The sequence below is a fragment of the Corvus cornix genome, chromosome 13 (assembly GCF_000738735.6).
Source record: "Corvus cornix cornix isolate S_Up_H32 chromosome 13, ASM73873v5, whole genome shotgun sequence".
NCBI classification, from domain to species: domain Eukaryota; kingdom Metazoa; phylum Chordata; class Aves; order Passeriformes; family Corvidae; genus Corvus; species Corvus cornix.
In genome coordinates, this window is record NC_046343.1 from 6748320 (window position 1) to 6776215 (window position 27896).

The 27896-nt window shown below is 49.3% G+C and overlaps 1 protein-coding gene across 1 annotated transcript in view; it reads left to right on the forward strand.

The window, feature by feature from the left end:
- Positions 1 to 27509, forward strand: part of FAT2 (FAT atypical cadherin 2) — a 56586-nt gene extending 29077 nt beyond the window's left edge. Inside the window, exons 9-24 of the mRNA XM_039559382.1 lie at positions 151 to 361; positions 1345 to 5397; positions 7626 to 7822; positions 8452 to 8605; positions 9301 to 9534; positions 10321 to 10710; positions 11500 to 11714; positions 12318 to 12455; positions 13313 to 13456; positions 13705 to 13902; positions 14991 to 15798; positions 16553 to 16698; positions 19799 to 20240; positions 22690 to 22843; positions 24521 to 25113; positions 25905 to 27509. Coding sequence (XP_039415316.1) covers positions 151 to 361; positions 1345 to 5397; positions 7626 to 7822; positions 8452 to 8605; positions 9301 to 9534; positions 10321 to 10710; positions 11500 to 11714; positions 12318 to 12455; positions 13313 to 13456; positions 13705 to 13902; positions 14991 to 15798; positions 16553 to 16698; positions 19799 to 20240; positions 22690 to 22843; positions 24521 to 25113; positions 25905 to 26437 — 8610 coding nt within the window. The 3' untranslated portion in view covers positions 26438 to 27509. The remainder of the gene's footprint in view (positions 1 to 150; positions 362 to 1344; positions 5398 to 7625; positions 7823 to 8451; positions 8606 to 9300; positions 9535 to 10320; positions 10711 to 11499; positions 11715 to 12317; positions 12456 to 13312; positions 13457 to 13704; positions 13903 to 14990; positions 15799 to 16552; positions 16699 to 19798; positions 20241 to 22689; positions 22844 to 24520; positions 25114 to 25904) is intronic.
- Positions 27510 to 27896: the final 387 nt, after the last annotated feature.

Here is a 27896-nt window from a genome sequence, read left to right on the forward strand (position 1 = left end):
AAACTTCCAGGCTCATTCCCAGACAAGGGCTTGGTACCACTGCAAAACACCCCCCTCTGTAAGAGTGCTGATGAGTTACTTGGAAGATGGTGCAGGCAAGACTGGCTTGTCCCCGAGTGTGACTGTTCCTGCTCTCTCTCTGCCATTCAGGTACGAGACCAGGAGGTCCCCATCAAGCGGAACTTTGTCCGAGTCATCATCCACGTGGACAGCTGCAACCTTCACCCTCCCCAGTTCAGCAGCATCCATTACGAAGCAGAAGTGCTGGACTCGGCAGTGGTGGGCACAGAGGTTATACAAGTCAGAGCCCTTGATCAGGACCAGGGAGCCAATGCTGAAATTCACTACTCCCTTCAGGCAGGTGAGAGCCACGCAACAAGACAGTTTAGGTTATGATCATACCTGCATTACCATGCTCTAACTGGTGGCCACTTGACCAGCTTTTCTCTAGCTGTTGCAAAGAACAGCAAATGGCTGCACAGTTCTAAAATGTGATTTTCTTCCTACCCAGGAAAAAATCTAGAGTAGGTAGTTTCTGTATTATGGAATATTAGCATCTTTTCTTAAGAAGACAGCTTAATGTTGAGTCACTGGTCTAAGAAAAAATGTGACTGGACGAGTTAGAACAATCTAAAATCTGAGTTCATGGACAAAATTCCTCTTTGTCCATGGGAACTATTCAGTTGTTAGGCAAAAGTACTCCAACTCCCACAGCAGTCATCATCATTCCACTATTTCTACCAAGAAACACATCCTCAAGGAATGGCGAGAACCCTTTCAGCATTGATTGGTGGTGGTTTTGAGTCATTCGTGCTCAGTGGGCAAATATTTTATCATTCACTATAAAGGTTAAAACTTAAGTATTTATGTCTGTGCCACACGGCCTATTTAGCCTGTAAATTCTTCACAGGAGACAAGCCATCCTTTGCTCCATCTTTCTCACTGCAATTTAGATGATCAAGGACTGAGGAATTTAATTGCTCCTGAAGTATTGGTAATTACAAGCATGACAGGGCTTGAAGGAACTAGTACTGTGTGTGCTACCATGTTCTGCACACGAGGCAAAAGCTTCAAGCACATGCTCTGCCACCACTAAATATGCTTAAATTAGAAGGGTGTTTATCTCCAATTTACATTTTGATTGATTCAAATGTTAGTTCACAGATCTCAATGGGTTCATTGTTCTTATAATTAAAATTGTTTAGAAATGAATTAATTTCTCCCAGTAAAAGAAACAGATGTTAATCAGGTCTGAAATCAGGAGAATCTATGAAAAAAGAGGTTCAGAAAACCAAGACCAGTAAGGTGTCTGCATTCTTCACTCTGTAATTTCTGTTCTTGCAGGTAATGGGGAAGGCTTATTCAGCATCGACCCATATTCTGGAATTATTACAGTTGCCCAGAAACTGGACCCATCCAGGCAGGAGCGATTTACTCTTATTGTAAAGGCAGAAGATCGGGGGTTTCCTCAGCTTAAAGATTCTGCTACGGTACATGTCCACATTAGACCCTCGGATCGAACCCCTCCAAAATTTCCAGAGGCCGAATACATCACAGAGATCAGTGAATCCACTCCTGTTGGCTCTCCCCTGATCCAGGTTTCAGCCACAAGCTTGTCACCAGTTAGCTATGAAATAAAAGATGGAAATGGAGATGGAGTGTTCTCCATGAACTATCAGTCAGGCCTGATTTCCACTCAGAAGAGCTTAGATTTTGAGCAGGTGTCTTTTTACCAGTTGAAAGTCCGTGGCACCAACATGGCTGGAGCATTTATGGATGCAGTGGTGCTTATCTATGTCATAGATGAGAATGACAATGTGCCTGTCTTCGTTAAGCCTTTCTTCCTTGGCTGGATCATGGAGAATGCCCCATCCCAAAGCATGGTTCTGGATGAAAGCAATGCTCCTCTTGTGACCTCTGCAACAGATGCTGATCAAGACTCCAATGCTCTGCTGGTCTATGAGATTTTGGAACCAGAGGCACAGAAATATTTCACAGTGGATCCCAGCACAGGGACGCTGACTAGTCGTGCTGATATAGACTATGAGCTCACCCGAGTTTTCCACTTCAGTGTACATGTACATGACAGTGGAAGTCCCAGCTTGTTTGCATCCAAGCCTGCCAAGGTCACAATCCATGTTAAAGATGTCAATGATTCACCTCCAGTCTTTCTCAAAGACACTTACGACATTTCTGTCTTGCTGCCTGCCCACCCAGGGATGGAGCTTCTCTCAGTGCAGGCAAAAGATGCAGATTCAGAGGTGACCTACAGCATAGTGGAAGGGAACCTTGATAATGCTTTCCATATCCACCCACTCACAGGTCTCATCTCCATTCTTAACACCACTGGCCTGAGAAGCTACCGAGAGCTCACAGTCAGAGCTGGTGATGGCTTATATAAGAGTACTGCTCTGGTTAAGGTAAATTTAACTCAGGTACAAGGTACTGGCTTGAAATTTGATCAAGACATATATACAGCAACTGTGATGGAGAACTCTACAGACGAGAAGACTCTAACCATTCTTGGGGTCAAAGGGTATCAGCTAAATGAACCCCTTTCCTATTCGCTTTTGAATGAAAAGGAAAGGTTCAAAATGATCCAAGCCTCAGGAGTTCTTCAGACCAAGGGTGTGAAATTTGACCGCGAAATGCGAGACATGCACGAGGTAGCTGTGGAAGTGAAGGACAACAGGAAGCCACCGAGAGTGTCCCAAGCCACAGTCAGGGTTTATGTAGAGGATGTCAACGACAACCCCCCGCAGTTTCAGAATGTGCCATACTACACCTCCGTGCAGGATGGCACAGAGCCAGGGGATGTCCTTTTTCAGGTGTCAGCAACAGACAAAGACATAGGGGATAACGGAGCTGTTACCTACTCATTTGCAGAGGACTACAAATACTTTCGGATTGACCCTTACCTAGGAGACATCTCCCTTAAGAGGCCTCTTGATTATCAAGGTTTAAATAAATACAACCTCCGGGTCATTGCTAAGGACAAAGGAGAGCCTCCCCTGCATGCTGAAGAGGAGGTTGTGATCAGTGTGAGGAACAGGTCCAACCCTCTGTTCCAAAGTTTGTACTACCGAGTGAAGGTGCCAGAAAACATCCCCCCATACACATCTATCCTCCACATCCAGGCCCGCAGCCCTGAAGGCCTGCGCCTCATCTACAACATTGTGGAAGAAGATTCCCTGAAACTCTTCAACACCGACTTCAAAACTGGTGTCCTTACTGTTACAGGGCAGCTGGACTATGAGCTAGAGACAAAACACACATTCACTGTTAGAGCCACAGACACAGCACTTGGATCCTTCTCAGAAGCCAGAGTAGAGGTGGAGGTAGAGGACATTAATGACAACCCCCCTATATTTTCTCAGATCATTTACACAGCATCTGTCTCAGAGAGTTTGCCACCACAGACCCCTGTTGTCCAACTCTTTGCCTCTGATAAGGATTCAGGTAGAAACAAAGTGGTCTCCTATCAGATCATGGATGATGGTTCAGATGCTGCCAAGTTCTTTAATATTGATGCCAGCACAGGGCAAATAACAACAGCTCAAGCACTTGATTATGAAACAAATCAACAGTTCCGCATGAAAGTCAGAGCTGCAGATCATGGGGTGCCTCCACTCAGTAGCGATGCCCTGGTAATCGTAGATGTGACAGACATCAATGACAATCCCCCTGAGTTCAGCCAGCTTCAGTATGAAGCCAAGGTCAGTGAAATGGCTACGTGTGGGCACATTGTGATCAAAGTCCAGGCCCTGGACCCTGACAGTGGAGACACCACCCGGCTGGAGTACGTGATCCTCTCGGGTAATGACAACAGGCATTTTGCCATCAACAGCACTTCTGGGATAATATCCATGTTCAACCGCTGCAAAAAGGACTTGGAGCCATCTTACAATCTCAGAGTTTCTGCTTCAGATGGAGTTTTCAAGAGCACTGTGCCTGTGTATATCAACACCACGAATGCCAACAAATACAGCCCCTCTTTTCAGCAGAATGTGTACGAGGCAGAGCTGGCAGAAAATGCTGAGATAGGAACCAAAGTGATTGAGCTGCTGGCTATTGACCCAGATGGTGGCCCATATGGCACCATAGACTACACCATCATAAATAAACTTGCCCATGAGAAGTTCTCCATAGACAATAAAGGCTGTATTTCCACACTGCAAAAGCTGGACAGGGAAAATTCCACAGAGAGAGTCATTGCCATTAAAGTCATGGCCAAGGATGGGGGTGGGAAGGTGGCCTTCTGCACTGTGAAAATAATTCTTACAGATGAGAATGACAACCCACCTCTGTTCAAAGCCTCTGAATACACACTGTCCATCCAGTCCAATGTCAGCAAAGGCTCCCCTGTCATCCAGGTACTGGCTTACGATGCCGATGAAGGTGCAAATGCAGATGTCATTTACTCTGTTGACTCTGTGGAAGATGTTGCAGAAGACCTTGTGGAAATTAATGCTGCCACTGGGGTTGTTAAGGTCAAGGAGAGCCTTATTGGTTTAGAAAACAGAGCCTTTAACTTCAAGGTGAAAGCTGAAGATGGCAGACCCCCTCACTGGAACTCCCTTGTTCCAGTGAATCTCCAGATTGTCCCCAGGGAGGTGACATTGCCAAGGTTTTCTGAGCCCCTTTATACGTTCTCTGCATCTGAGGATCTTCCAGAGGGGTCAGAAATAGGGTCAGTCAAAGCTTTTGCAGAGGATCCCATTATATACAGCCTGGTGAAGGGAACCACTACAGAAAGTAACAAGGACGAGGTGTTCACACTGGATGAACAAACAGGGGCTTTGAAAATCAAAAAACCCATGGATCATGAGACCACCAAGTGGTACCAGGTTGATGTCATGGCTCACTGCTCACATCAGGAGACTGAGCTGGTGTCTCTGGTCTCTGTGAATATCCAAGTGCAGGATGTCAATGACAACAGACCTGTGTTTGAGGCAGATCCTTACAGAGCTTTTGTCATGGAGAACATGCCTTCAGGAACCACAGTCATTCAAGTGACAGCTATTGACCAGGACATGGGAAGTGATGGGCAGGTGACCTACAGTCTGGAAGCAGAATCTGGCAACCTCCGCAGGCTCTTCACCATCGACGGTGAGAGCGGGTGGATCACCACACTGAAAGAGCTGGACTGTGAAGACCAGGAGATCTATCGCTTTTATGTGGTGGCCACTGATCACGGCAAGAAGGTCCAGCTCTCTTCCCAAACCCTGGTGGAGGTCACTGTCTCTGATGAAAACGACAATGCCCCGCAGTTCACCTCAGATTTCTACAAGGGGTCGGTCATTGAGAACGCAGAGCCGGGCCAGGTCGTTGTCACCCTGAGCACCATCGACGCGGACATCTCTGAGCAGAACCGGCGGGTCACGTGCTACATCACTGGTGAGTTTTTCCCGACTTTGAATCTCCAGTGGGCAGGAAGAGAGTATCATCTTAAAGTGAGGATTTGATACCTTGTCTTACAGCTTATTGGTGCAGAAATAGTGTTATGCTGACAGTCCTATGAGAAGCAGGAGATGAAGGCTGAGCTCCATCATGAGTTGGACTCTTCAGATAATATATCTGGAGAATACAAAACCCTTTAGTAACTAACTGCAGTGGGAGGAATGATCATTAAAATAACTATCTCACCACTGAATCATCCTATTTCTTTGGGAATAAATAAATAAGTAAGATACATATAAGTAATTACACTGTACTGTAGAAATATTTATTTACACTTTCTCAAGAGAGGAATAATTAAGACAGTGTAATTGTAATATCTATTGGAAGAACAGAAGAGGTGGCACAGCAGGAAGGACGATTTTTCTCACATACAGATACTGTGATCTGTATTTAAGTTCTTTGACCCAACTTTTTCTCATGCCAGCAGTGCAGTCAGTTTACACATGACACATATACCTGTAGCCTGTCTGTGTTTTTAGTAACTATATATAACTTTTTGGTATTAAATGTGTTTCCTACAAAACCACTTGGAGTCTGGCTTAATAACAAGGCTGCGGTTAGTCACTCTGCACTGGGGGATGTTTAAAACGGTCACGTCAATCTTAGTAAAGGTTGTGGCTAACAAGAAATACTAAAACTTACACTTGCATCCCTGAAACATCACATAAGCCAACTAAAATTAACCACTGCTGTAAAATAGCAAGGTACACTGGAATGTTTGTTGTGCACCTGCACAAGCAGAAGCTTGATTTTATGGTATTTTTTGACCCTAAAGGGTCTTTCTAAGACCTGGAGCAGATACTTCAAATTAAAATGTTTGTTCAGACTCAAATGAGGACCCTTCAGGGTCAAAACATTAGGCCAGATCATGCTGCAGCCTGTTATCTATTATTGTAACCATCCAAAACAGGGGAGGAATGCTGGTACTTTCATTTGGTTTATGGCATACCTAGGTATTTGAAAGCCTTTGGGAGGAAAGATTTAATCTATTATGTATTCACATTTCTGCCATCTTAAAGGTAGTAGTAACTTCCAAGTACTTTAAACCTGAGAGGATGCACATCGTGTTAGGGGGTGAACACCTTGTGCTCTCTGTGCTCTGCGCAGAAGCAGCACAGGTCAAACACTACAAATAAATGTAAATGCAACGAAAGAGAGGATTAGGTGAACACAGAGCCCAGCTTCCCCCTGTCCACATTGATTTCAAACACTCAGAAACTAAATCGGGGCATAGGCTGGTGCTTCCCAGCATCAGAGGAAGAGCTAGTAGAGGTGTCACTGTGCCTCCAGCTCCACCACCTCATCACTGCAGCACAAATGAAAGCAGAAAGGGAGTGAATTTAATTTACCCCACTGTGCAAGACCCTTCAGAGTCCAACACAAACAGGATTCCACAGCCAGCTCTCTTCACTGACTCCCATTTCCTGCCGTGCTTCCTCCTGGGTCAGGAGAGGACACCAGCTCCTTCCCAGGAGAGGGGGATTCTCCAGTGGCAGCATCCAGCCCATTTAAAATCCAACGTGTGTAACAACAGTAGGAGCAGGATTAATCTGGTGGACCAGAGAGCCTGCCTAGTCTGGATTTACCTCTCATCATTTGGCTCTTACAGAAACAAAAAGTAGCCCCAGAAAACAAAGCTATACATTAAATACCTATAGTTTAAGAGGAAGTACAACTACACATGGTGCCATAACAACAGGATCCAAACAATGTCTGCAGGGTATTTACAACTCTCAGATCCCTTTAGGAACATGCACCAAGAAAGACTGACAGGCTTTGGGAAGGTGAGACACTGGTTTTGAGGCAATGAATATGCACATCTGCAGAACATTACTGACTTTTCTGCAATCAGTTGTTTCCTTCTCCCACTGTAATGTGCAGACAGGGAATAACTAAAACATGCAGGGTATTTCCCAGCTGTGCAGTGAGGTTGACCAAAAGCTCCTCAGCTGCTGGATGCACCACCAGTGCCCTCTCTGCATCACCAGTGTGAGTCAGAGAGTCATGGAATCATTTCGATTGGAACAGACCTCTAAGAGCATCAAAGTCCTTCAAGTCTCCTAAGGAACCATCAGTTGGACACACCTATATTCCCTTTCCTTGTCACTTCTGATTTTAAGCATTTAGTAAATGCCTTTTTTTACTTGCTTCCTGCCCCCTTCTAGAAGGAGACGTACTGGGACAGTTCACAGTTGACCAAATTGAGGGTGAATGGACAATTTCTTCCAAGAAGCCTCTGGACAGAGAAGATACGGAGAAATATCTCCTCAAGGTTATGGCCTCTGATGGGAAATTTCAGGCTACCACTGAAGTGGAAATTTTTGTACTGGATATCAATGACAACAGCCCTGAGTGTGGCCAGGTGAGATGTCTGTTCTGGGACATCAGGGGCATAAAGGGAGATCCTGGGAGGGAAAGAACACAATAGCAAAGAAGAAAGAACAGGCAGAGCATGTTAAAGGGTTTGGCTTGTCATAATTCTTCTCACACGATCCTGTTGCTTTGATTATGCTTAACTATTTTAATTAAGCTGCATGTCAAGCAAGAATATTAAGTCTAGCCTCCAAGCGTGTTTGCCAGCAGCAAGTGAGAGCCTAAGCATTATGAAGAGTAATTTTTGGCGATAAACAATGCCAGGAAGCCTCCTGGGAAGGGGCATGTAAATTACTGAGTTTTATATCCTGCTAAGCTGGGAGATTCCCATCAGGAGGTTTGTTGCTGTCGAGAGCTGATCGCTGGTGTGGACGTCACCCCTGGTGAGAACGAACAGAGGTGGTTACTTCCCAAAGGAGATGTAAAGGCTTGTGTGAAATAAGCTCACTGGTCCCAGTCCACACCCCAGCAGCCAAGAATGGGAGGCACATTGTGTTCCCCTATAAACCACAGGGTTTATCCTTCTCTGTGAAGCTTCTGTTGGTCTGTTCCCCCCCATATGGGATGAGGTATTTTGGAGATGGCTCAGATGCCAACGATTTCTTCTGTCCTGTCCAGATATTCTACACTGGGAGAGTTTCTGAAGATGCTGGGCCGGGTCTTTTCATTTTGAAAATATCAGCGACTGACCCCGACGTCGGCAGCAATGCCCAGATAACCTACAGCCTGCACGGCCCCGGCGCGGAGGAGTTCCGGCTGGGCCCACACACAGGTGAGAGCAGGGCAACGGGATGCTTTTATCCTCTCTCTCAGCAACCCCCGAGAAATGCAAGCTCCCAGCATGGCTCAACACTTACCTCCTCTTGAGCAAACACAAGGAGCTCTTCATTCCAGCTGTCCCAAGCTAGGAAGGAATGGCCACAGCATCCAGGAGAGTGAGCTTCGCATCTTCCTGCTTGCTCTCTTTACAAATGTTGTTAAAATGAAGGGCAGACACTATTGCTAACAGCCAGGTCTCAAGGAGGAGAGAGCAGCAAGTATTTGGCTTGAGCCAAAGACACAAGTTCTAAATTCCAAAACACCTCTTGTCCCATCTTGGGCAGTGTATTTACCCAAACAGACTTTGTGATCATTCTAGAGATCACTTGGAGTTTGCTACATTGCAGAAAGCTCAATGCAGTGCAGTTTAGAAGTACAATTTATTTATGAACAGTTTTATCCCATGATGGCATCCCTTGGATGAAGTTCAGCTGAACTTGCAGGGCTCCCCATGCGAAGCCTTGCCAGGGCCCTGGCTGGCAGTGATCCGAGGATAGCCCTGAGCAATGTGGCGTGGACACATCACCACTATTAGCTCAATTATTGTCTCCCACGGTTCATCCAGGAAGGCAGCTGAACCTCTCTGAGGTCTTGTAGGCTGTGGCTGTGATTGCTGGAGACAGGACCACCTCCTGTTCTTTCCCACAGGGGAGCTGACCACATCTGCACCCCTTGACCGTGAGCAGAAGCCCACGTACCACCTCGTAGCCAAAGCCACCGATGGCGGGGGCCGTTCCTGCCAGGCTGATGTGACGCTGATCATTGAGGACACCAATGACAACGCACCAAGGTTCTTCCCCAGTCATTGTGCCGTGGCCGTTTTTGATAACACCACAACAAAGACACCCATTGCCGTGGTTGCTGCCAGGGACCTTGATGAAGGTGAGTCAGAATGGGATTTATGTGTTGGTAGAGTTCATCTTTCATTCTGAATAGAAGCTTTTGAAACCTAGGGAAGTGCTACAGCAGTGAGTTTAGATGATTGAATCTTGGCGAAGATGTGCCTGGATCTCATCACGGACGTGTTCTTGACTACTGGGCTGGCATCAGCATTTTTGTGACCCTGTTGGGAGTGCAGTATCTGTAGAAACATGCAGACCTTCTTTGAGAGCGTGCTCAGTAACTGTAACTGTGATGCACAGCACAAGCTGTGACACAGGGATCCAAACTGGACAGAAACTTTATCAAGGGTGGGGACTGAGAATGTGTGGAATAAGGAATAAAAGGAGTTTTAGATATGGGCGAGGTAGGTAATCTGGATGGAGAGGTCCTCCTGAAGACACAAAGATATAGGTAAGGCTCCTAAGAAAGGAAATTTCAATAAACCTCTCCAGCAGAGACTGAATTTAGGATGACAGAGAAGCAAGATCGTATTTATCTTCTTTGGAAGCAGATATGAAGGGAAATTACATTTGAGAACAAGGTAATTCAAGAGGGGAAACGCCAGTAAAGGCAGGCAGGTGACACTGGTGGATAATGGTGAGGGTGGCCAGATGTCTGAACCTTCAGATGAGCAGGGGCACACTCAATGTTCATATGATGTTCATATAGCCTCCATTGTCCCTGGGACTGAAGGTCATTAAGTTCATATAGTCTTAATAGATTATAAATAAACCCAGCAGCATCCCTACCCATGAATTACTGCAGCCTGTCCCTTACCCCTTCCAGGTCTCAACGCTGAGGTGGTCTATTCTCTGTCTGACTCTGCCAATGGACACTTTTCAATTGAGGAAACCACAGGGGTGATCCGCCTGGAAAAGCCTCTGAAGGATTCCCAGCACTCAGCGTTTGAGCTGACAGTCTGTGCCACTGACCGAGGCACCCCGGAGCCCCTTTCTTCTCTGGGCACTGTCACTGTCTCTGTTGTGGATCTCAATGAATACCTGCCTGTTTTCCTGGCCCCTGAATACGTGGCCATGGTAAAAGAAGACGTGGCTGTGGGTACCGAGGTCCTCAACTTGTCAGCCCTGACGAGGGACAATGCAGAAAACACAGAGATCAAGTATGAAATTGTGAACGGCAATGACCACGGGAAATTCCAGCTCAATTCAAACACAGGTAAAATGATCTTGTGCCCAAGCAGGTCCAGGTTGATCCAACATCAAAGGCTGTCTCTGTGTGCATCTTCTCTGGTTCTTCTCCATTTGGCTCCCACTTCTGCTCCCTTCTGTCTGTACCCAGCACAAGGGTAGGGAATACAGTCTTCCTTTCTACTCCAAATTTTGCCATCCAGGTCACTTAAGGAGTGATCCAAATCTTGCTGAAATTAATGGAAAGATTATTTCTATGTGTCTGAGACCTGAGACAGGTCCATGTGAATGAGGGATACATGGAGAACATGATGAGGAAATTTTCCCACTTCAAAATTCAGGAGAAAGTGGTTTCATTTAAAAAGTCTTTCCATCAAGGTCCCACGAGGAACCTCCAGCCCAGGGTAACAGGCAGCTTTATTGAGTAGCACTCAATGAGCACAGATAATAGCACCCCAACCATGGGCAGGTGTTGAGCCAGGATTACCAGACAAATAAAGCCCTGTTCTGTTTGCACAGTGATGTGATAAGAGCTGTTATCAGAAGGCCAGTGTTAACTCCCTGAAACGAGCCCTTGGCTGCGTCAGCAATGGCCTTCTGCCCTCGGCTGTAACATCCTCATCAATGGAGCCTCAGCCTCTCTGGTCACACAGCTCTTGCTAATTATTCCACATCAAGGTGGTCAAAGTTAGGTCAACTACACCGTTTCAGCTGGCAGTTTGGCAGTTGCCTTGGCATATCTGAAGTATTCCAGGAAATCTCACGTGCCATTCATTCAAAGTCTTTTCTGTCGTTTCTTCCCCATCTGACAATGCAGGTGCCTTATACATAAACGGGAGCCTGGACTTTGAAGCGAGTCACGAGTATTACCTGTCCATTGAGGGCACGAGGAAGGGCTCAGCCTCTCTCAGCGATGTGACCATGGTGGTGATCAACATCACTGACATTAATGACCATGCACCAGAGTTCATCCAAGACCCTTACTTCACTGACATCCGGGAGGATGCTGCCGTGGGAGAAATCATCCTCACGGTATGATTATGAACCAGGCCAGCTGTCTTTACCAAGTCTTTATTTGTGCTATGCATTATTCACTCCTCTTGTGCACTTTTCCTTGGACACAGCGACCTCAGTGGGCTTGTGACATTCAACATCTAAAAATAAAGCATGACTTTAAAAAAGGATGATTGGCAGAATTCCTGAGACTCCATAGACAAGGAAAACACTTTGCTTTATAAGACACCTTTAAGGGAAAATTAGGAGTGGTCTCAGGAACTTTGAGAACATCCCAAGAAAACTAAAATGCTTGAAAAAAGACAATGCCTTTGTGACCTGGGGAAGGCAGAGGCTTCTCTGGGCAGAATAGCAGAGCCCAAGGGGATGTGGAGTTCCCTGTTCAGCCTGTTACCATCACAGGCGTGGTAAAGTCAGGAAAGGGACTAGGAGAAAGCTGAGAAAACTATGTTGTCTTGAAAAAACTATTGGATGATACTTACTCAAATCACCTTCCTTTCCCCCTCCTCATTTGAGGCAAGCTCAAACCAATACCCTTAAATGACAAAGTGGTCCCTTTTCTCCATGGCATGTCCTTTTTGGCCCAAGGGTCCTAGCAGGGTTTTTTTTTTCTCCAAACAGGTGTCAGCTGATGACTTGGATGGGTCAATGAACAATCAGATCACATATTCCATCGTGGAAGGGAACCCTCTGGGACACTTTGCCATTCAACCCAAAAATGGGCAGATCAGCATTGCCAAGCATCTGGACAGGGAGGAGGTGAGTTCAGGAAAATGAGAATGGGAAGGCTGAAACAGATTTGTCCCAAAAGACTGAGGGAGAACAGTATGCTCAACTACCTCCTGTTTTCTGAATTATTTACTCATAATATTGTAGGTAGAAGACAAGGCATTGATTTGTTTTCTAGACTCAAAAATACTGCAGTAGGAAGGCTGGGATTTAGGAAAGGCAGTATAGCATCATAGAATGGTTTGAGTTGGAAGGGACTTAAAGGATCATCTAGTTCCAGCCTCTTCCATAGGCAGGGACACCTTCCACAGCTCTGAGTTTTGGTCTGCTCCACTGGTACTTCAAGCTGGCTGGGTGAGAGTCAGCCCCAAACTGGAAACCAGCATAGCTGGGTTCTGCTTCTCTGCATTACAGCATTAGAGAAAACAGGTGTGGGGAGGAGAAAGGTCACCTGGACAATCTCTCATTCATAAAACACCAGCAGCTTGTCTAAGCCTGCCAGAGTTAGAAGCCTTTGGATAAGGTGGTGGAATTCTTGGGATGTCCTGCACAGGAACAGGAGCTGATCCTGATGGGTCCCTTCCAGCTCAGCTTATTCTGTGATGCTACGATTCTTAAACCACTACTGACAGGTGTTTGCCCAGCTTAGTTTCATCCATCTTTGCCAAGTTGTTTCTCTTCTCTGCAACTGTTGTGAGGCTGATTTAGTTTAGCAATGAGCTTTGATTGAGATTTATGGATGGAGAGCCCTAGCCAAGGGCAGAGCTGTTGAGGCCATAGTGCATGGCCTTGGGCATTTCAACAAGATGCAGCAGAATAAAACTTCATTGTGAAAAAGCCACCATTCTGCCATTTCTCCAAGTAATCCTGCACTACAAATCTTCCAGATCCCCAGTTACTCCCTGACAGTTCGAGCCACAGACAACGGCCACCCTGCTCAGTTCAGTGATGTCCCTGTGCACATCCATGTGTCTGATGTCAATGACAACCCTCCTCGGTTCTTCCAGCTCAACTACAGTGTGGTGGTGCAGGTAAGCCAGGAGACACTTTGTTGTCCCGATCCCTCTCATGGCACTAAGGAACTCATGCCTGGGCTGCTGTTGGAGCAGAGTGGGGAGACAGTGATGAATCATATTGCTGCTTTGTGCTCTGTGTGTTCTGGGGAGGGAGTGGGATTCGTTTCCCTGTTCCTGATCCAGCAGCTGCTGGGGCACTGTAGGTACCCCTGGGCCATTTCTCTTTGCTTACCTTGCTCCAACAGCATCTTTCTCCATTTCAGGAGAAGGCTCCCGTGGGGACAAGTGTCCTGGAGCTGATTATGAGTGACAGAGACTCCCCAGAAAATGGACCACCGTACTCATTCCAGATCACCCAGGGCAATGATGGGAAAGCCTTTGAAGTCACTCAAAATGGTCTGCTGGTGACATCATCTGTCCTGAACAGAAGAATGAAAGAACAGTACCTATTGCAAGTCCAGGTAGAGCCTGTGTTACTGTCCTGGTGTCTGAATTCCCCAGCCAGCTTAAGTAGCAATAAAATGTGATTAGCATGGCCCAGCTGAATGAAAACATCTCTGGCTTTGAAGAAATCCAATCCAGGCACAAATTGTGCAGCTTGGAGCCAGCTGCAGAGCTCATTTCTCCACACAGTCTGCCCACAAGAAGCAGGGGGCCAGCTTCTCTGTTGATAAAATCAGATAATATGATCATGAAAAATACTCTGTCAGCAGTTTCCTTAGACAGATGCTTTCCCCATAATCATTCTAGTGAATTCCAATTTAGAGTGAGACCTGGATCTGGTCCTACAAGCTTTCTCTAATTATCCTTGTCATTTAAGAAGTGGTTCAAGTTCCTCTTCAAAAAGGATTTGTATTGTTGCAGAATGAATTCATTATTTTTCAATGTTATCAGTAAGGATAGTCCATTACAAACAAAAGGATAATAACATGTAAAGTACATACTTCTTCAGTAATGGCAGTTGTTGTAAAAGCTGGGTACTATTATATTACAAACCTCAACCTCTAACTGCTTAGCATTAGGGAGAAACTTATCCCATAATCTGATTATTCGCATTTTTCTGTTTGAGGTTCCTTGACTCAGTGCTAGACAGACATTGTCAGAGGTGGCACAGGGGCTTAAACAGCCCGGAAGGTGAGCGAATGTGCTGATGTGCGTAACTGCTTTACACCTCTGTGCACTCAGTTACGCATGGAACTACAAAGATTGGCAACATCACCAAAAATTATGAACCCCCAGGAATTCAGAGCCACTCAGAGGTGCCCCAGCTGTTGCTGAGTGCACAGGAAAGTGAGCGTGACCCCACTGCTAGCAGAAGGCCTCTATCAGTCTCCATCCTGGAAGGGATGCTGTTCTTTCCCTGGGGCCTTCTCCAGGCAGAGCACCAACACTGCTGCCAATTTTTCCCATTCCTTCTTCATTCCCAATCTTCTGCCTGAGAGCTTCTGCTCACTGCTCCCTGAAAGGCACTCTCCTTTGCAAGACCTCGCCAGTCAGGTGAGGTGGCAGTACATCAGCATGTGGCTATAACAGATCCTTCTGTTGCCAGGTCTCCGACAGCGGCATCCCTCCCCTCTCCTCATCTGCATTTATAAATATCCAAGTGACTGAGCAGAGCCAATACGCCCCCTCGGCCCTTCCCCTGGAAATATTCATCACCACCAACGAGGAAGCCTTCCGAGGTGGCGTTCTGGGCAAGATCCACGCCACGGACCGGGACCCCCATGACACGCTGGTGTACACTTTGGTGGCACAAATGCCCAAGGAGGGTCTCTTCTCTGTTGGGGCTGCAGATGGGAAGATCATTGCTGGGGACAAGCTCCCCCACGGCCACTACCTTCTGAACGTGACAGTCAGTGATGGAACGTTCACAGCCACCACGAGCGTCAGCGTCCACGTGTGGTGCTTCACGCAGGAGGCCTTGGACAAGGCAGTGGTGCTGCACTTCCGACACCTCTCCCCTGAGGAGTTTGTGGGGGACCACTGGCGCAACTTGCAGAGATTTCTGGGGAACATCCTTGTCACCCGGCGCCAGAACATCCACATGGCCAGCCTGCAGCCTGCAGCCGCCTCTGATGGAGTGGATCTGCTCCTGGCTGTTGGAGAGCCACACGGCTCCCTGTACGAGCCGCGGGTGTTGGCGAACAAGCTCACTGGGTCAGCTGGGGAGATGGACCAGCTCGTCGGGCTCCGGATGAAGAAAGCGATCCATGTGCCCTGCCACGGGTCAGACTGTGCCCACCGTGTCTGCAAGGAGACCATCCAGCTGGATCCAGGCATGATGTCTACGTACAGCACTGCCCGGCTCAGCGTCCTCACCCCACGGCACAGCTTGGAGCAAATTTGCTCATGCAATGGTGAGCCATCCTTCCTGGCAGTGTCTGACCCTATAAACCTGGGCATGTTGTGTTTTCCTTCAGTACATTGTAGAGCATCTGGATTTTCCATGGGATTAGGTTGCCCAGTGACCAAGAGCTCTACCCACAATTTCAAAGACTCTTAGAGTCTGAAAGTTTCACATAGTCTACTTCTAAAAATTAATCTCCTGTAGCATTTAATAACAGCAACATCTGTCTCTGTCATTGGGAAGAGTCACTCATACATAGCTGGTAATGAAGGTCAGTGATCAGAATTTTGATCCGTGATCTCATGTGTTAATCCTGGGCCTGGAAAAGCACAGAGTAACTGATAAATTTGAGGAAAGCCAAATAAAGCATATTTGTTATACTGGCTCTAGAATACTTCAAGAAATAATTGGAGGGAGCAGGGATCAGTAACACTAAGGCAGGAATGTAAGGGGATACCACAGAATAATATAAAGACTTACTAAGGATGGAGAAATTCAAGGGTGTTGTAGACCACGCTGAGAGCACTTTGAAGGACAGAAATAGCCAGGCTGATATTTCAGGGCTCCTTCACAGCTGAGTACATAGAATACCAGGAGCTCCCAGTGGGACTGTGGTAGATGCAGTGTGGGGATGCATGGGTTGCCGTGGGTGGGACTGCTCCTGGACAGCTGTGGCATCAGGCTAGGAAAAGAAGAAAAGTTCGATGCAGTCCACAGGCTCAAAGTGCCACAAAGATGAGACCTTTCTTCCATTCTCCTTTCAGGAACAGCTGTGAGGTTTGGAGGCCACAGTTTCATTTGGTACCAGCACTCCCAGGCTGGCTCCTGGCACATGCACTTTCGCCTCAAGACCCACCAGCATCACGCGGTCGTGTTCTACGCCAACGGGACTGACCACGCCACTCTGGAGGTGTGTATTGCAGTGCAGGGGGATTTCTCTCCAGAGTTACAAAAACCTTACTTTTTCAGGGAAGGGAATCGCAGAAAGGATATGCAAAAATATGTACCCTTAGCAATTTATGTAGCTGAAATGTAAGACTTGGGAAGAGCAAGTGAGAGCCGAGCACAGTTTGGCAATTGCTGCAACCACAACTGTGAATTGTTCTTTACATCTGTGAATGCACGTGTTGGTTTCTGGTGTGAAGTCATCAGACATCCACAGCAGGTGTACATCACCTTCTTTCCTACAGCTTGCTTCTTCATTCCTCTCTTGCATCACACCTCCCAGGACAAAGAATTTACCAGGTGGAGTTGTCCACAGACTGGTCTGCTTCTACTTTAGCAAAGAGCAAACTTCCCCTCAGACCTCAAATTAAAGGTCCGTTACAATAATGGGCAGAACAGACAAAACAGGAGTCCTAAATTATATTTTTCACACACACCTCCTCTTTTCAACCACTTTCTTCAGATGGTTTCACTATTTTAGACACCTGCAGAGACAGGAATATTTCATTTTGATCACTCTCCTCCCTTTGACTGAACACTGAACCTACCAAAGCATTCAAAGATCATCTCCCTCTTCTGCCTTGGCAACAGAAGGAAAGCAGCAGATGACTTAATAGGGGTTTTGTATATTCCTCATTAACTGAACTCAGACTAATTGGAGACTAAGATCACAGGACATGCTTACAGCTTACAGAGATTTGTCCTTGAGACTGATCACATTGAGATCTACACACTATATCCTACCTGGAAGTGTTCATCCTGTCCTTGAATTCCCCCATCCCTTCTCATGGTTTCACAACTCCATCTTCCTATTGTGAAACACTTGTCTTTCCACTGTTACAAAAGGCAGGGAACTGCACAGCAGCCAACCCCCACACACATAACCTGTCACACATATTTCAAGCTCCTGCTGCCACAGCCATCACTCCTGAAGAGCAGGAACAGAGAAATACCATCCATATGTCCTCATCTCTGAGAGTGACCTTATGCTGCACTGTAAAAGGCCAGTGAGAAAAATTTCTCAAGAAGGGTCTCAAGCTTTCTACCTCACCTCTGGGAAGGAGAGTCACCAAATAGTTCATCAGAAGGAATCCAGCACTTTAGGTGGTGCTCAGGAAGTACAAGAAGGCAAGGAACTCCATTGATCCAGGCCAAGGGATCAAGGGAGTCAAGGGAGAAAAGGCTCATTGTTGGTGGAGTTCAGTGAGCCCATGATCTCCTGTGCCCAAGCTTGTCTCCACAAGCTTTTCAATAGGAAACATTCATAAAGCCTCCTCCATAAAAGAGCCTGTGAATCATTTCTTTCCTGACTCACTTTATTAGCAATATCTTGGGGATAAAAACATTTCTAAACAACCTGGCCTGATAAAAATGAAGGAATCCCTCAAGATTTTAAACTTCGTAAATTGCAGTACTCCGGATAGGAGCCAAAGCCTTGAAATGACCATAAGTGATGGTTTGTAGATTTGGTGAAGAGGATGAGCTCTCCCAAGAGCATGAATATCATCACTTTTCCAGTCTCTCAGCTCTCCTGATGTTCAGAAATAGGTTGCAGCAAGAGGATGGCAGACCAGGCAAACTGGGAAAGGGTTTGGCAGCCTGTCAGTTCTTGCTCCAGGGAATCGAGTTCTCAGCTGTCTCCCAGCCCCAGAAATTGATAAGCGAAATCTACAGACCCATCTGAAGTGAAATCATGTTCCTGCAGATGAAGTGAAGTGACAAAGTTCTCTGGTGTGCTTGCCAATTGTGCAAAGGGATTTACACACGTGTTGCCCTGAGGCCCTTCCACGGCATGTGCCAGCTGCTTCTTTTTCTTCCTTCCTTCAGCAGTTGCTTTCTCCTCCTACTGGGATTTATTTATACCATGGGCTTCTCTAAGTTAACTACTGTGCTGCTCTGCTTTTTTCCCCTCCAGAGTAGCCCTTTCATATTGTATGTGGGTTTTTCTAGAGTCAGTGTAGCCCATGATCATTCCTCCTCTTCTAAACCCCTTCCAAGAATCATCCCTCCTCCTCCCCCATGGACATCACTCTTGCCTGGGTTGAATTGCTTGATGTTACACAGCAGGCTTTGCAGGTTTCCCACAAACACTTCATTCCATCTCTTTTCTCCTTTTCCATAGGCTCTTGGCTTCTGTGAGAGAGAGGTTTTATCAACAAAGCACTGGGGAGATAAAGGTGAAAAAGGGATTTAACCCTGACTTCACCCTGAAACAACACAGCTAACTTTTCCTTTCTCCATCCTCTATGACTTTTAAAGATGAATCTTGGGCCAGGAATAGGAATTTCTGGTGTTGTTGTTTAATGCAGAAGACATTGGTCTGGTTCACTTTCAGCAGCTCAGTACCTTGTCTCTCTCCAGTCTGGTGGAGATCAAGGATTGGATTGCAGCACATATCAGTAGCTTTGGCCTGGCATGGGTACAAAAGTAATTCCTTTCTCTGCCTCCCAAGTCCTCCTTTTCTCCTCCAGAGAAAGCTGCCAGTGCTTCTCCTCAACAAGATTCTTTCAGCATCCTCACCCCTGCCAGAGGGGCCACTGCTCCAGCACCTTCCCTGCCACTAATGAGACATTGAGAATAGAACAAAAACCACGTGGCCCAGAACAGGAGTCCATCTGTGACTGGTGATGCACTTATGGATAGTCTGAATGCCAGGGCTCTGATCAGGCTCAAGAAGATGGGAGGAAGGGCAAGCAGCTGCAGCAGTAGCGGTATGATCCCATGGCTCTGCTCTCTGTTACGTGGAAAGATGAGCTTCCCTCCTTGCATGCTGGTCAAAGGCTGCAGGGAAGGACCACAGCTGAAATTGTGTCAGAGGGATATTTTGCAAAATAAAGGAAGTTGCAGTCACTTAAACAGGCTTTAATTGATCCAAGCATAGGTTAATACTGGTGAAAGGGACTGCATTTGCCTAGCTGGTACTTCTTGGAATCAGAAAGTTGGGAGTCATCTCAATTGTCAATGTGAAGGCAGGGAGAGAGGGGAACAAGCAGCAGAAATGTTGAAACCCTTCATAAACACCAGCCACCCGTGTCACAGCTACCTGTGACTTGTGTGTTTTACAGATGGTTAATGGAGTGCCTCAGCTTGGGTACAGCTGCCGGGGGATCTCCGCTGGGAACCTCTCCTCCTCACGCTTTGTGAGCGACGGCGAGTGGCACTCGGTGTTCCTGGAGGTGAAGAACACCTCGGTCCGCCTGCTCATCGATGGCCTGGGAAATGCCTCTCTCCACCTGCCAGGGACCTGTAGCATCTCCCAGGGCAGACAAGACCTGATTTTTGGGGGCCTCCGGCAGTCGCTGCAGTCGCAGAGAGTCACACGGGGGTTCAGGGGCTGCCTGGACGTGGTTGCCATCAACGGCAGAGAAGTGGTTCTCCTTCCTGGGAAAGGGCAATCGAAGGAAGTCTTGGAGGAGGTGGGGATAAGGCAGTGTTGCTCCCCCACTGGTGCCTGCAGCAGCAACCCTTGCCTCAACAACGGGATGTGCTCCGAAACTCATGGAGGAGGTATGTGAACATCCCACGCAGAGCTAGAGGAGGGCAATAAGCAGTGGGGGGGGGGGAAAGATGCAGCAACTTTATTCATCCCCATGGAGGGGCTATTCCAGAGGGGAAGCAGAGGTCCTCTGTCCCAGGGGACCTCAAGTGACTCAGTGCAGCAGCAGCTGCAGGGTATGAGATCATCATCCTGGCTCTCACCAGTGGACCATGGCCCCAGAGGGCAGGAAGGTGTTTCTAAGGAGTGTGCATGACATAGGAGAGCAGAGTGTTGCCAAAAACTCGAATGCAAATAGAAATTCCACCCACCCCTCTGCATCCTTTTTGCTTAAGGAGCTGTTAACAAAGGTGGAATCAGGCAAGATGGGATCATGCGGTGATGGCATCTGGGCAGAAACAAGCCAAGATCTTGGCCTCTTCCCACTGCATCAAGCAGCTCCCCAGGGCTATGCAAAGGGATATGGGAAAACCGTAAGCTCAGATCCAAGAGTCCCAGGCTATCATCGGGTGCACACACCCAAAAGAGGTTTGATACAGGCTCTGCCCTAGGCAGTGTCACTGCTGCCCCGTTCCTGCCATCAGAGGGGCTCCTTGCAGTGAGCTGTATCACAGGGACAGGGGCTGTGAGGAGAGGAGCTGCTCCCAGTGATGTCCACCCGTGTGTCACTACCCTACACCTCGTCGTAGCTGCCAGCACAGCAGGGCTGCACCCCATAACACCCCGTGTATGAGATGGGTACTGCCTGTGCCTCGGCCCCTCCGAGGGGCAGTGGGATGCTTCCCACGCTGCTGCGTGGGGCAGAAGCTGCTCCTGCAGCTCTGTGCTCTTTGGGGCCCTTGCCAAAGCACACCCTGCCCAGCGAGCAAGTGAGGACAGGGGAGGCACCACCTTCTCCTGCCTGCCGTGCCCGCTGCCTCTGGGAACAAGATTCCCAGCCCTGTCGACTCAGCAGCTGCCTGGTTCAGGTGAACTTGTTTGACACCAGATGTAAATGTACAGAACAGTTAAGTCTGGCTGGCACTCACAGCTCAGCCTTCAGACCTTCTGCAGAGAAAACCTCTCTGGCTGGGCTGGAAGGGGCTCAAAGCCCATGAGGGGAAAACACATCTCTGCAAGGCATCCCCTGCTTTGAGAATACAGTGGGAGGGGGAGGTGAAAAATCACTCCCTCAGTAATAACCTAATGATCATCCAATGCCCTTCCCATAGTTTCCTTCCAAGATGAACAATTTCTCCTGCAAATGGCCCAACTGACCAGGAAAGAGCTTGTGAGACATGGCCTCAGGCAGGACACTCCTGCAGGGAAGGGATTGCTCAAGGGATGTTTATTTGTGAGGTTATCCTGGTTGCTTGGCTTCCCTGAGTGCCATGGGCTCAGTCCTGGGGACCCTGGGCAGGCAGCACGAGTTTATGCAAAGCTGTGCCCAGGGATCTCAGGCGTGGGATTAGAGCACAGGCAGGGACTCGCCTGTGGGAGTGAGCCCAGGGAACCACGTGGCCGTGTGAGAACTCACCTGTGGGGAGAGAGCCCGGGCCAGCCCAGCACCACCCCAACCACAGCGCTCAGGACCACAAACACCAGTGAGCCCCACATCCAGGACATGTGTTTGGGCACACACAGCCCTCTGGGCAATGTCCAGCACCTGCTGCACCGGTGTCAGCACGTCCCTCTGGTACAGCCACTGACACACATGTGGGAACAGGCCCACCGTTGTTTGCCCCATGCTCTACAGCAGGGTTCAGCTTGTGGGTGAGTAGCAAAGACTTTTCAAGTGTGCTGCAAGGTGGAAACTCTGGATTTCCTGCATGACAGCACCAGCCAGGTGACGAGCAGGAGCTCAGCACAGCCAGGGACATTCCCATGCTTAGGGCTACACTAAACAGCAGCCAAAAGCACAAACAGCCGGAGCCCCCTCCGAGTCCCTGGCTGTGCTGCGTTTCTCTCTGGCTGTGAGCAGACATCTCCTGTAAGCAGGAGAAACTCAGCATGTTGAGACAGGCACTTCATACCACAAGAACTCGCAGGACCAAAGACTCCTGAGAACAACAAATTACAGGGGATTGCACTTAGCAGAGTCAGAAACGGTGAATCAGCCAGCAAAGTTCCCTTTCTTTTATCCCAGATTTGTCCCTCAGCTTCTCCATGCAATAAAGCTGTGCCCTGACTGCATCTCTGGTCTGTGTCAGGAGAGGACAGGCTTGACTTGTTGCTCAAACAGCTCCCTAGTGCCACTGCATTGCCCCAGAGTGGCCACCCAACCTCCAGCAACTACACCAGGTCCTGTAAAACACCCACCAGGCCTCCAGGGATGGTCTGGGTGCCCCACAGCACCTGCTGCAGCAGCAAATACCTGCGCCTGGGTAGCTGTGTTGAGCCCTCTGTGGGGGCACCAGGCACTGCTCCTCCCTGTTCCTGCCCGTTTTTCCACACAGATATGTTCACTCTCACCCTCTCCAGGTTACACCTGCATCTGCCCCGGGCTGTTCTCTGGTGAGCACTGTGAGCTTGGGGACAGTCCCTGCGAGTCCAAGCCCTGCCTGCACGGGGGGACCTGCACCGTCTCAGCCACCGGCTACTCCTGCCACTGCCCTGACTGGTACCTGGGCGAAAGGTAAGGCCTGGGGGGGCTTTGGGACAGGTGGCATCCCATGATGGGCTGCAAACATGAGCATTGCACATTTCTGGAGCTCGCCAGATCCACGCACTCTGGGATTAATTGCAAACAGCGGGTACCTGAGCATTGCAGCTGGGAGGTGTAAGGGCAGAGCTGAGCGGAACAGGACACAAATAACTCTGCCATCGTGTGGCCATTGCCCCTCTGTGCCCATCTCCTCTGAGCAGGAGGGAAAGCAGAAAAATCTCCTCTGCTTAACAGCTGCTTTGGTGCCTGCAGGTGCTGTGGGGTAGTTCAGTGCCTCTCCTTGCTGGGGGAGAGTCTCTCCCCGCACGCTGCTGCTCCCCATGACGGGAGCTGAGTTCAGCAGTAATGGGAACACCTTGGCTGTGGTGGGGGCAGCTCAGCTGTGGCGGGGGGCCTGGCAGCAGGGTACAGGCACACACTGCACTGGGTGGCAGGAGGGTGCTCTGAGGTTGGGGGAAGCTGCCTGTAAGGTGCCCCCTGCTTCAATAGCCTGAACACCCATCCTGCAGGTGCTAAAGGCACCTTTTCTATCCAGGACCAGCTCTACAGAGCTCATGTAAAGGAAATCTCTGTCCCAGCTCACAGCTGTGATTCATCCAATTCAACCAATTCAAATCTCAGCTCAAGGCAATGGGCATTACCACCCCACCCAGCAGCCCCTCCAAGACCCCCACCCTGCCTCCAGCCCGGCCTGGTCAGAGATTTCCAGTGCAGGCTCCAACAGCATCACACCCAGTTCGTCTTTCTGCCTTGCCCATTTAGCCAGGATGAGCACTGGTCCTGTGGATCAAGGCAAAGACAGAAATTATCCGTGCAGCTCTTGGAATAAAAGCCTATAGCTGAGCATTAGGTGGCAGTGTAATACCTGAAATCAGCCGGAGCCTGTGGGTGCACATCGCACGCACCAGCTCACACATCCTAAATCACTGACTACAACAAGAGCAGTGCAAACCTCACGGAGTTTGTTCAGTAATAAGAACAAAAAAGGAAGGAAAGCCAATAAAGCCTTGTATGTTCCCCCTAGCATGGGGAGGTCATTGCTGTTGGAAGGTCCACTGTACTGTTGGCAAATATTTAGGTTGTGTGGGCTGGAGCAGGACAGAGAATCAGAAATTCCATCTTGGTTCTGCAGATGGTCCATAAAATACCAAAAGTCCTCTCCAACAAGGATGTCCACTCACCACCTCACAGGGTAGTCTTTCCCCCAAATATTTGCAGCAACCTGCAGACATCCACCGACCATCCAGAGGCTCCACAGAGTTTGAAGGACGTGGGAGACTTCTTAAGAGGTTAACACACCTTAGACTGACCCTGGGCTCCCTGATTTAACAGGATGAGAGCATCTCTCTATGCAGTGTTAGCCCTGGAACTACAAACACCCCTCTGAGGCAGGAAGCCCCCCATTTTAATTTGGGCACATGACTGAAAAATAGGACCGCCCTGTAAAACATGGTCTCTTGAAAAGCATCGTTTTATACTCAAAGATCCTCTGCCAGGATAAGCAGGGAGCAAGAATCCAGCGAGGGAGGAAGAGCAGACCAGGATAGAGCATCCTTGGGTGGTGTAAGCCAGAGCCCTGAACAAGATGAGGCAGTTTTGGTGCATCCCAGACTGATGGTGGTTATGTCCATCCCTTTCTCCCCACAGGTGTGAGAAGCTGGCAGAGGAGTGCCAAGACAACCCATGCCACAACGCCGGGCGCTGCGTGAGCAGCCAGGGCTCCATCCACTGCATCTGCCCGTCAGATTACCAGGGGGACTACTGCACCCAGCCCATCATCACCCCCGCCATCGTGCCCACGCAGTGGGCGCTGGGTCCCGAGGAGATCGCGGAGATCGCGGCCGGCGTGCTGGGGGCGGCCATCCTGGCCGTGGCCTTCGTGCTCATCCGCAAGCGCTGCCGCCACCGCGCCAAGGCGCACAAGCCAGTGGCCCGCGAGGACCCCGACCTGCTGTCCAAGAGTGAGTTCTCCAAGAGCGTGGGTGTGGGCACCCAGGGCGTGCCCCCCATCGAGCTCAACATCCTCAGCGACGCGGCGCACAACAACCTGGACCGGGCCACGCCGGAGCAGCGCAAGGCCACCAGCACCCCGGAATTCGTCACCTTCAACTCGGCCAACGCCCCGAAGCACCGGGGCACCATCGTGTGCAGCGTGGCCCCCAACCTGCCCCCCGCTGCACCCCCGTCCAACTCTGACAACGAGTCCTTCATCAAGTGCACCTGGGCTAGGGAGGAGATGGGTCAGTAGCCACAGCTTTTTCTTGCTCTTACACATCCCTCTTACCCTTGGGAAGTGGATCTGAGGTTTGGAAATGTGAGGGAGAAATGGTGTTGGCTGAAGCCAAACTAAGCAGGGGCAAATACTGCCTGAGCCCTGCTGTAGGGCCTTCATTGGCTCTTTCTTCCCTGTCCACCAGTACATTCCAGTTTTCTGCTTTAACCTGCTCGGTCTCATACACAGTCAGCAGGGAAACCATTAATGCATAGCAGGCTGTGATCCTGGGTAAAACCCCCTGAAAAAAAGAGAAAAATTGAAGGAAAAACTTAAGATCCTAAAAGTCAGTGGGAGTTTAAGTGAAGACATTTGCATCAGTGCTCCTGGGCAAAGGGATCATCACATTCTCGGGGAAACACCTTGAATGGCTCTGGACAGCAGGGTTACTCCATGCAGGAGTTCCTCACAAGAGTAACTGCAGGGAAAGGGAGAGATCCAGGGGATCACTGGATCACTGCCCCAATCCCTTCATAGCATGAGTTTCTTGCATCCAGACAGCATGATGAAGTGTGTCTTTTGGGTGCTCAAGTAGTGGATACCTGTAGGCTGGTGGAAACATTGCCTCAGCACAACCAGGGGTGATCTCAGGTCCCTGCAATTCCCAAAGTAGCAACTACACCTCCCCTGTCCCCATGTCTCCTCCCCAGTCTGCCACATCTCCTACAGGCTCAGAGCCTACAGAAGGAATTAGCAGGAGGGCAAGAGAGAGGCAACAACCGCTAGAGCTGCAGCTAACACGACTCTCTTTTGTTCCAGTCTATCCAGCAGAAACGACCTACTGGCCCCCCCGGTACCTGTCATCAGATGTCCAGGAATATTCCCACTACGAGATCATTCAAGGCCCCCCTGCCCCCTCCTCTCACCCTCCTCTCCCCCCGCCGCCCCCTCCCCCGGCAGACACGGAGCCGGTCGCTCTCTACGGGGGCTTCCCCTTCCCGCTGGACCAGAGCAACAAGCGAGCCCCCATCCCACCCCGCTACAGCAACCAGAACCTGGAGGACTTCCTGCCGCTGGGTCCCGTGGACATGGGAGCATCCCAGTGCCAGAACGAGTACACGGCCATCAGCTACTACCCAGCGCAGCTGGTGCAGGGCGAGGGGGTCCCGTACCAGCCCGAGCCGGGCTACAAGAGGGTCAGCATGCGCCTGAGCGTGGCCCAGCCCTCCTACGCCGACTGCGAGCTGGGCCACCAGCCCAGCATTCGAGCCCAGCCCCTGCCACCACCCAACTACGAGGGCTCCGACATGGTGGAGAGTGACTACGGGAGCTGCGAGGAGGTGATGTTCTAACAGGGCTCGCTCATGGGATGAGGAGAGAAGCACATCTCCACGCAGAACAGAGTGCAGGGGGCTGGCACACGCTGCTGAAGGGAGGTCTGTGTGTGCCCCCCACAGCTTGCAGCATCTCCCCCTGCAAGGCTGGGTTGTAATTTTGGCTGGATCTTTCCCCTCGCTGCCCTCCATGGTGCTCCTGGCTGCAAATGGAGGGGAAATGCTCCAGCCACTGCTGGGACACGGAGGATGCTCCTGGGATGACAATGACTAACCTGCCTCCTCACCAAGGGGACTGCCTCCAACACCATGCAGGACCACCTCCTCCCACCCCAGGCTTCCTGGCTGCAGGGAGGATAAGGAGGAGGAGGGCAAGCACTGCAGGTATGGCAGCAGTCGTGGTGGAGAAAGGTGTGAAAAGACTAGCAATGCACAGCCTGGCAGTGCCCCATGTGGAGTAGCAGAGGCTCCCTGCTCCCAGCTCTGGCTCCAAGGGCTTGCATCAAGCCAACAGTTTGCTCGTGGAATGGATCAGCTGGTGCAAACCCTCTTCATGTCTGCTCCCTGGCACTGGGAGAGAGAAGAGGGAATGCAGCTGGTCCCATCAGCACATCCCTCACTGGCTAACAGAAGTCCAAGGGGAAAAAAAAAAAAAAAAAAAAAAAAAAGAGTCCATTTCTGTAGAAAAACCAAGCAACAAGGTCTGTCACAGCAGGAACCACCCACAGACTCAAACCAGGCTTCCCAGTCGGGCTGTGCTCACACGAGAAAGGGGGACCCTGCCCCGAGGACTGTGTGCACAGCCTTGTCCCCATGGCTGTCATGGTCCCACGCTGAATGCAGCTGTACATGGTCCTGCCAGCAGCAGGGACTCCGTGCTGTGTCCCAGAAAGTCTGGCCAGCACTGCCTGAAATCTCTGCCCAGAGAGGGGCACCGAGGCTACTGAGCGTGGGTTTGCCTGTTTGTCCTTGTGCTTGGGAATGTATCGTTTCTTCGTGAGAGGTTTTCTTTGGTTGGTTGTTTGATGTAACTTTTTTTGTTGTTGTCGAATTTTTGGAAAGTATTAAAAGAGTTTGGATTTTTTTACTATTATGGTTTTATTCAGTTATCTCAGGGATTCTCTTGTAAATAAATAGGACATCCTTGCCTAGCTCCAGCCAGGGGAAAACCAGCTTATTTTGGACACCAGAACCTTTCAGGGAAGTACCAGGACAGCAAGTTAAATACATTTTTGAGGATAGTGTAAGGGCCAGAGGGACAAGGCAGACAGACCCACAGTACCTTGTCCTGCTTTGGGAAACCATGAGCCTCCTCTATCTCTTAGTTCAGGATTAAAGGGCTTGAAAGGACCCAAACTGAAGCCCTGCTTTGATTTGCATCCCCAACAAACAGCACCTGTTTTACCTCCCAAAGCTCTCGTGCATTTCCACGACATTTTTTTTACCAGCTCTGCTCAGCAGAAATCAGTCCCTGCCT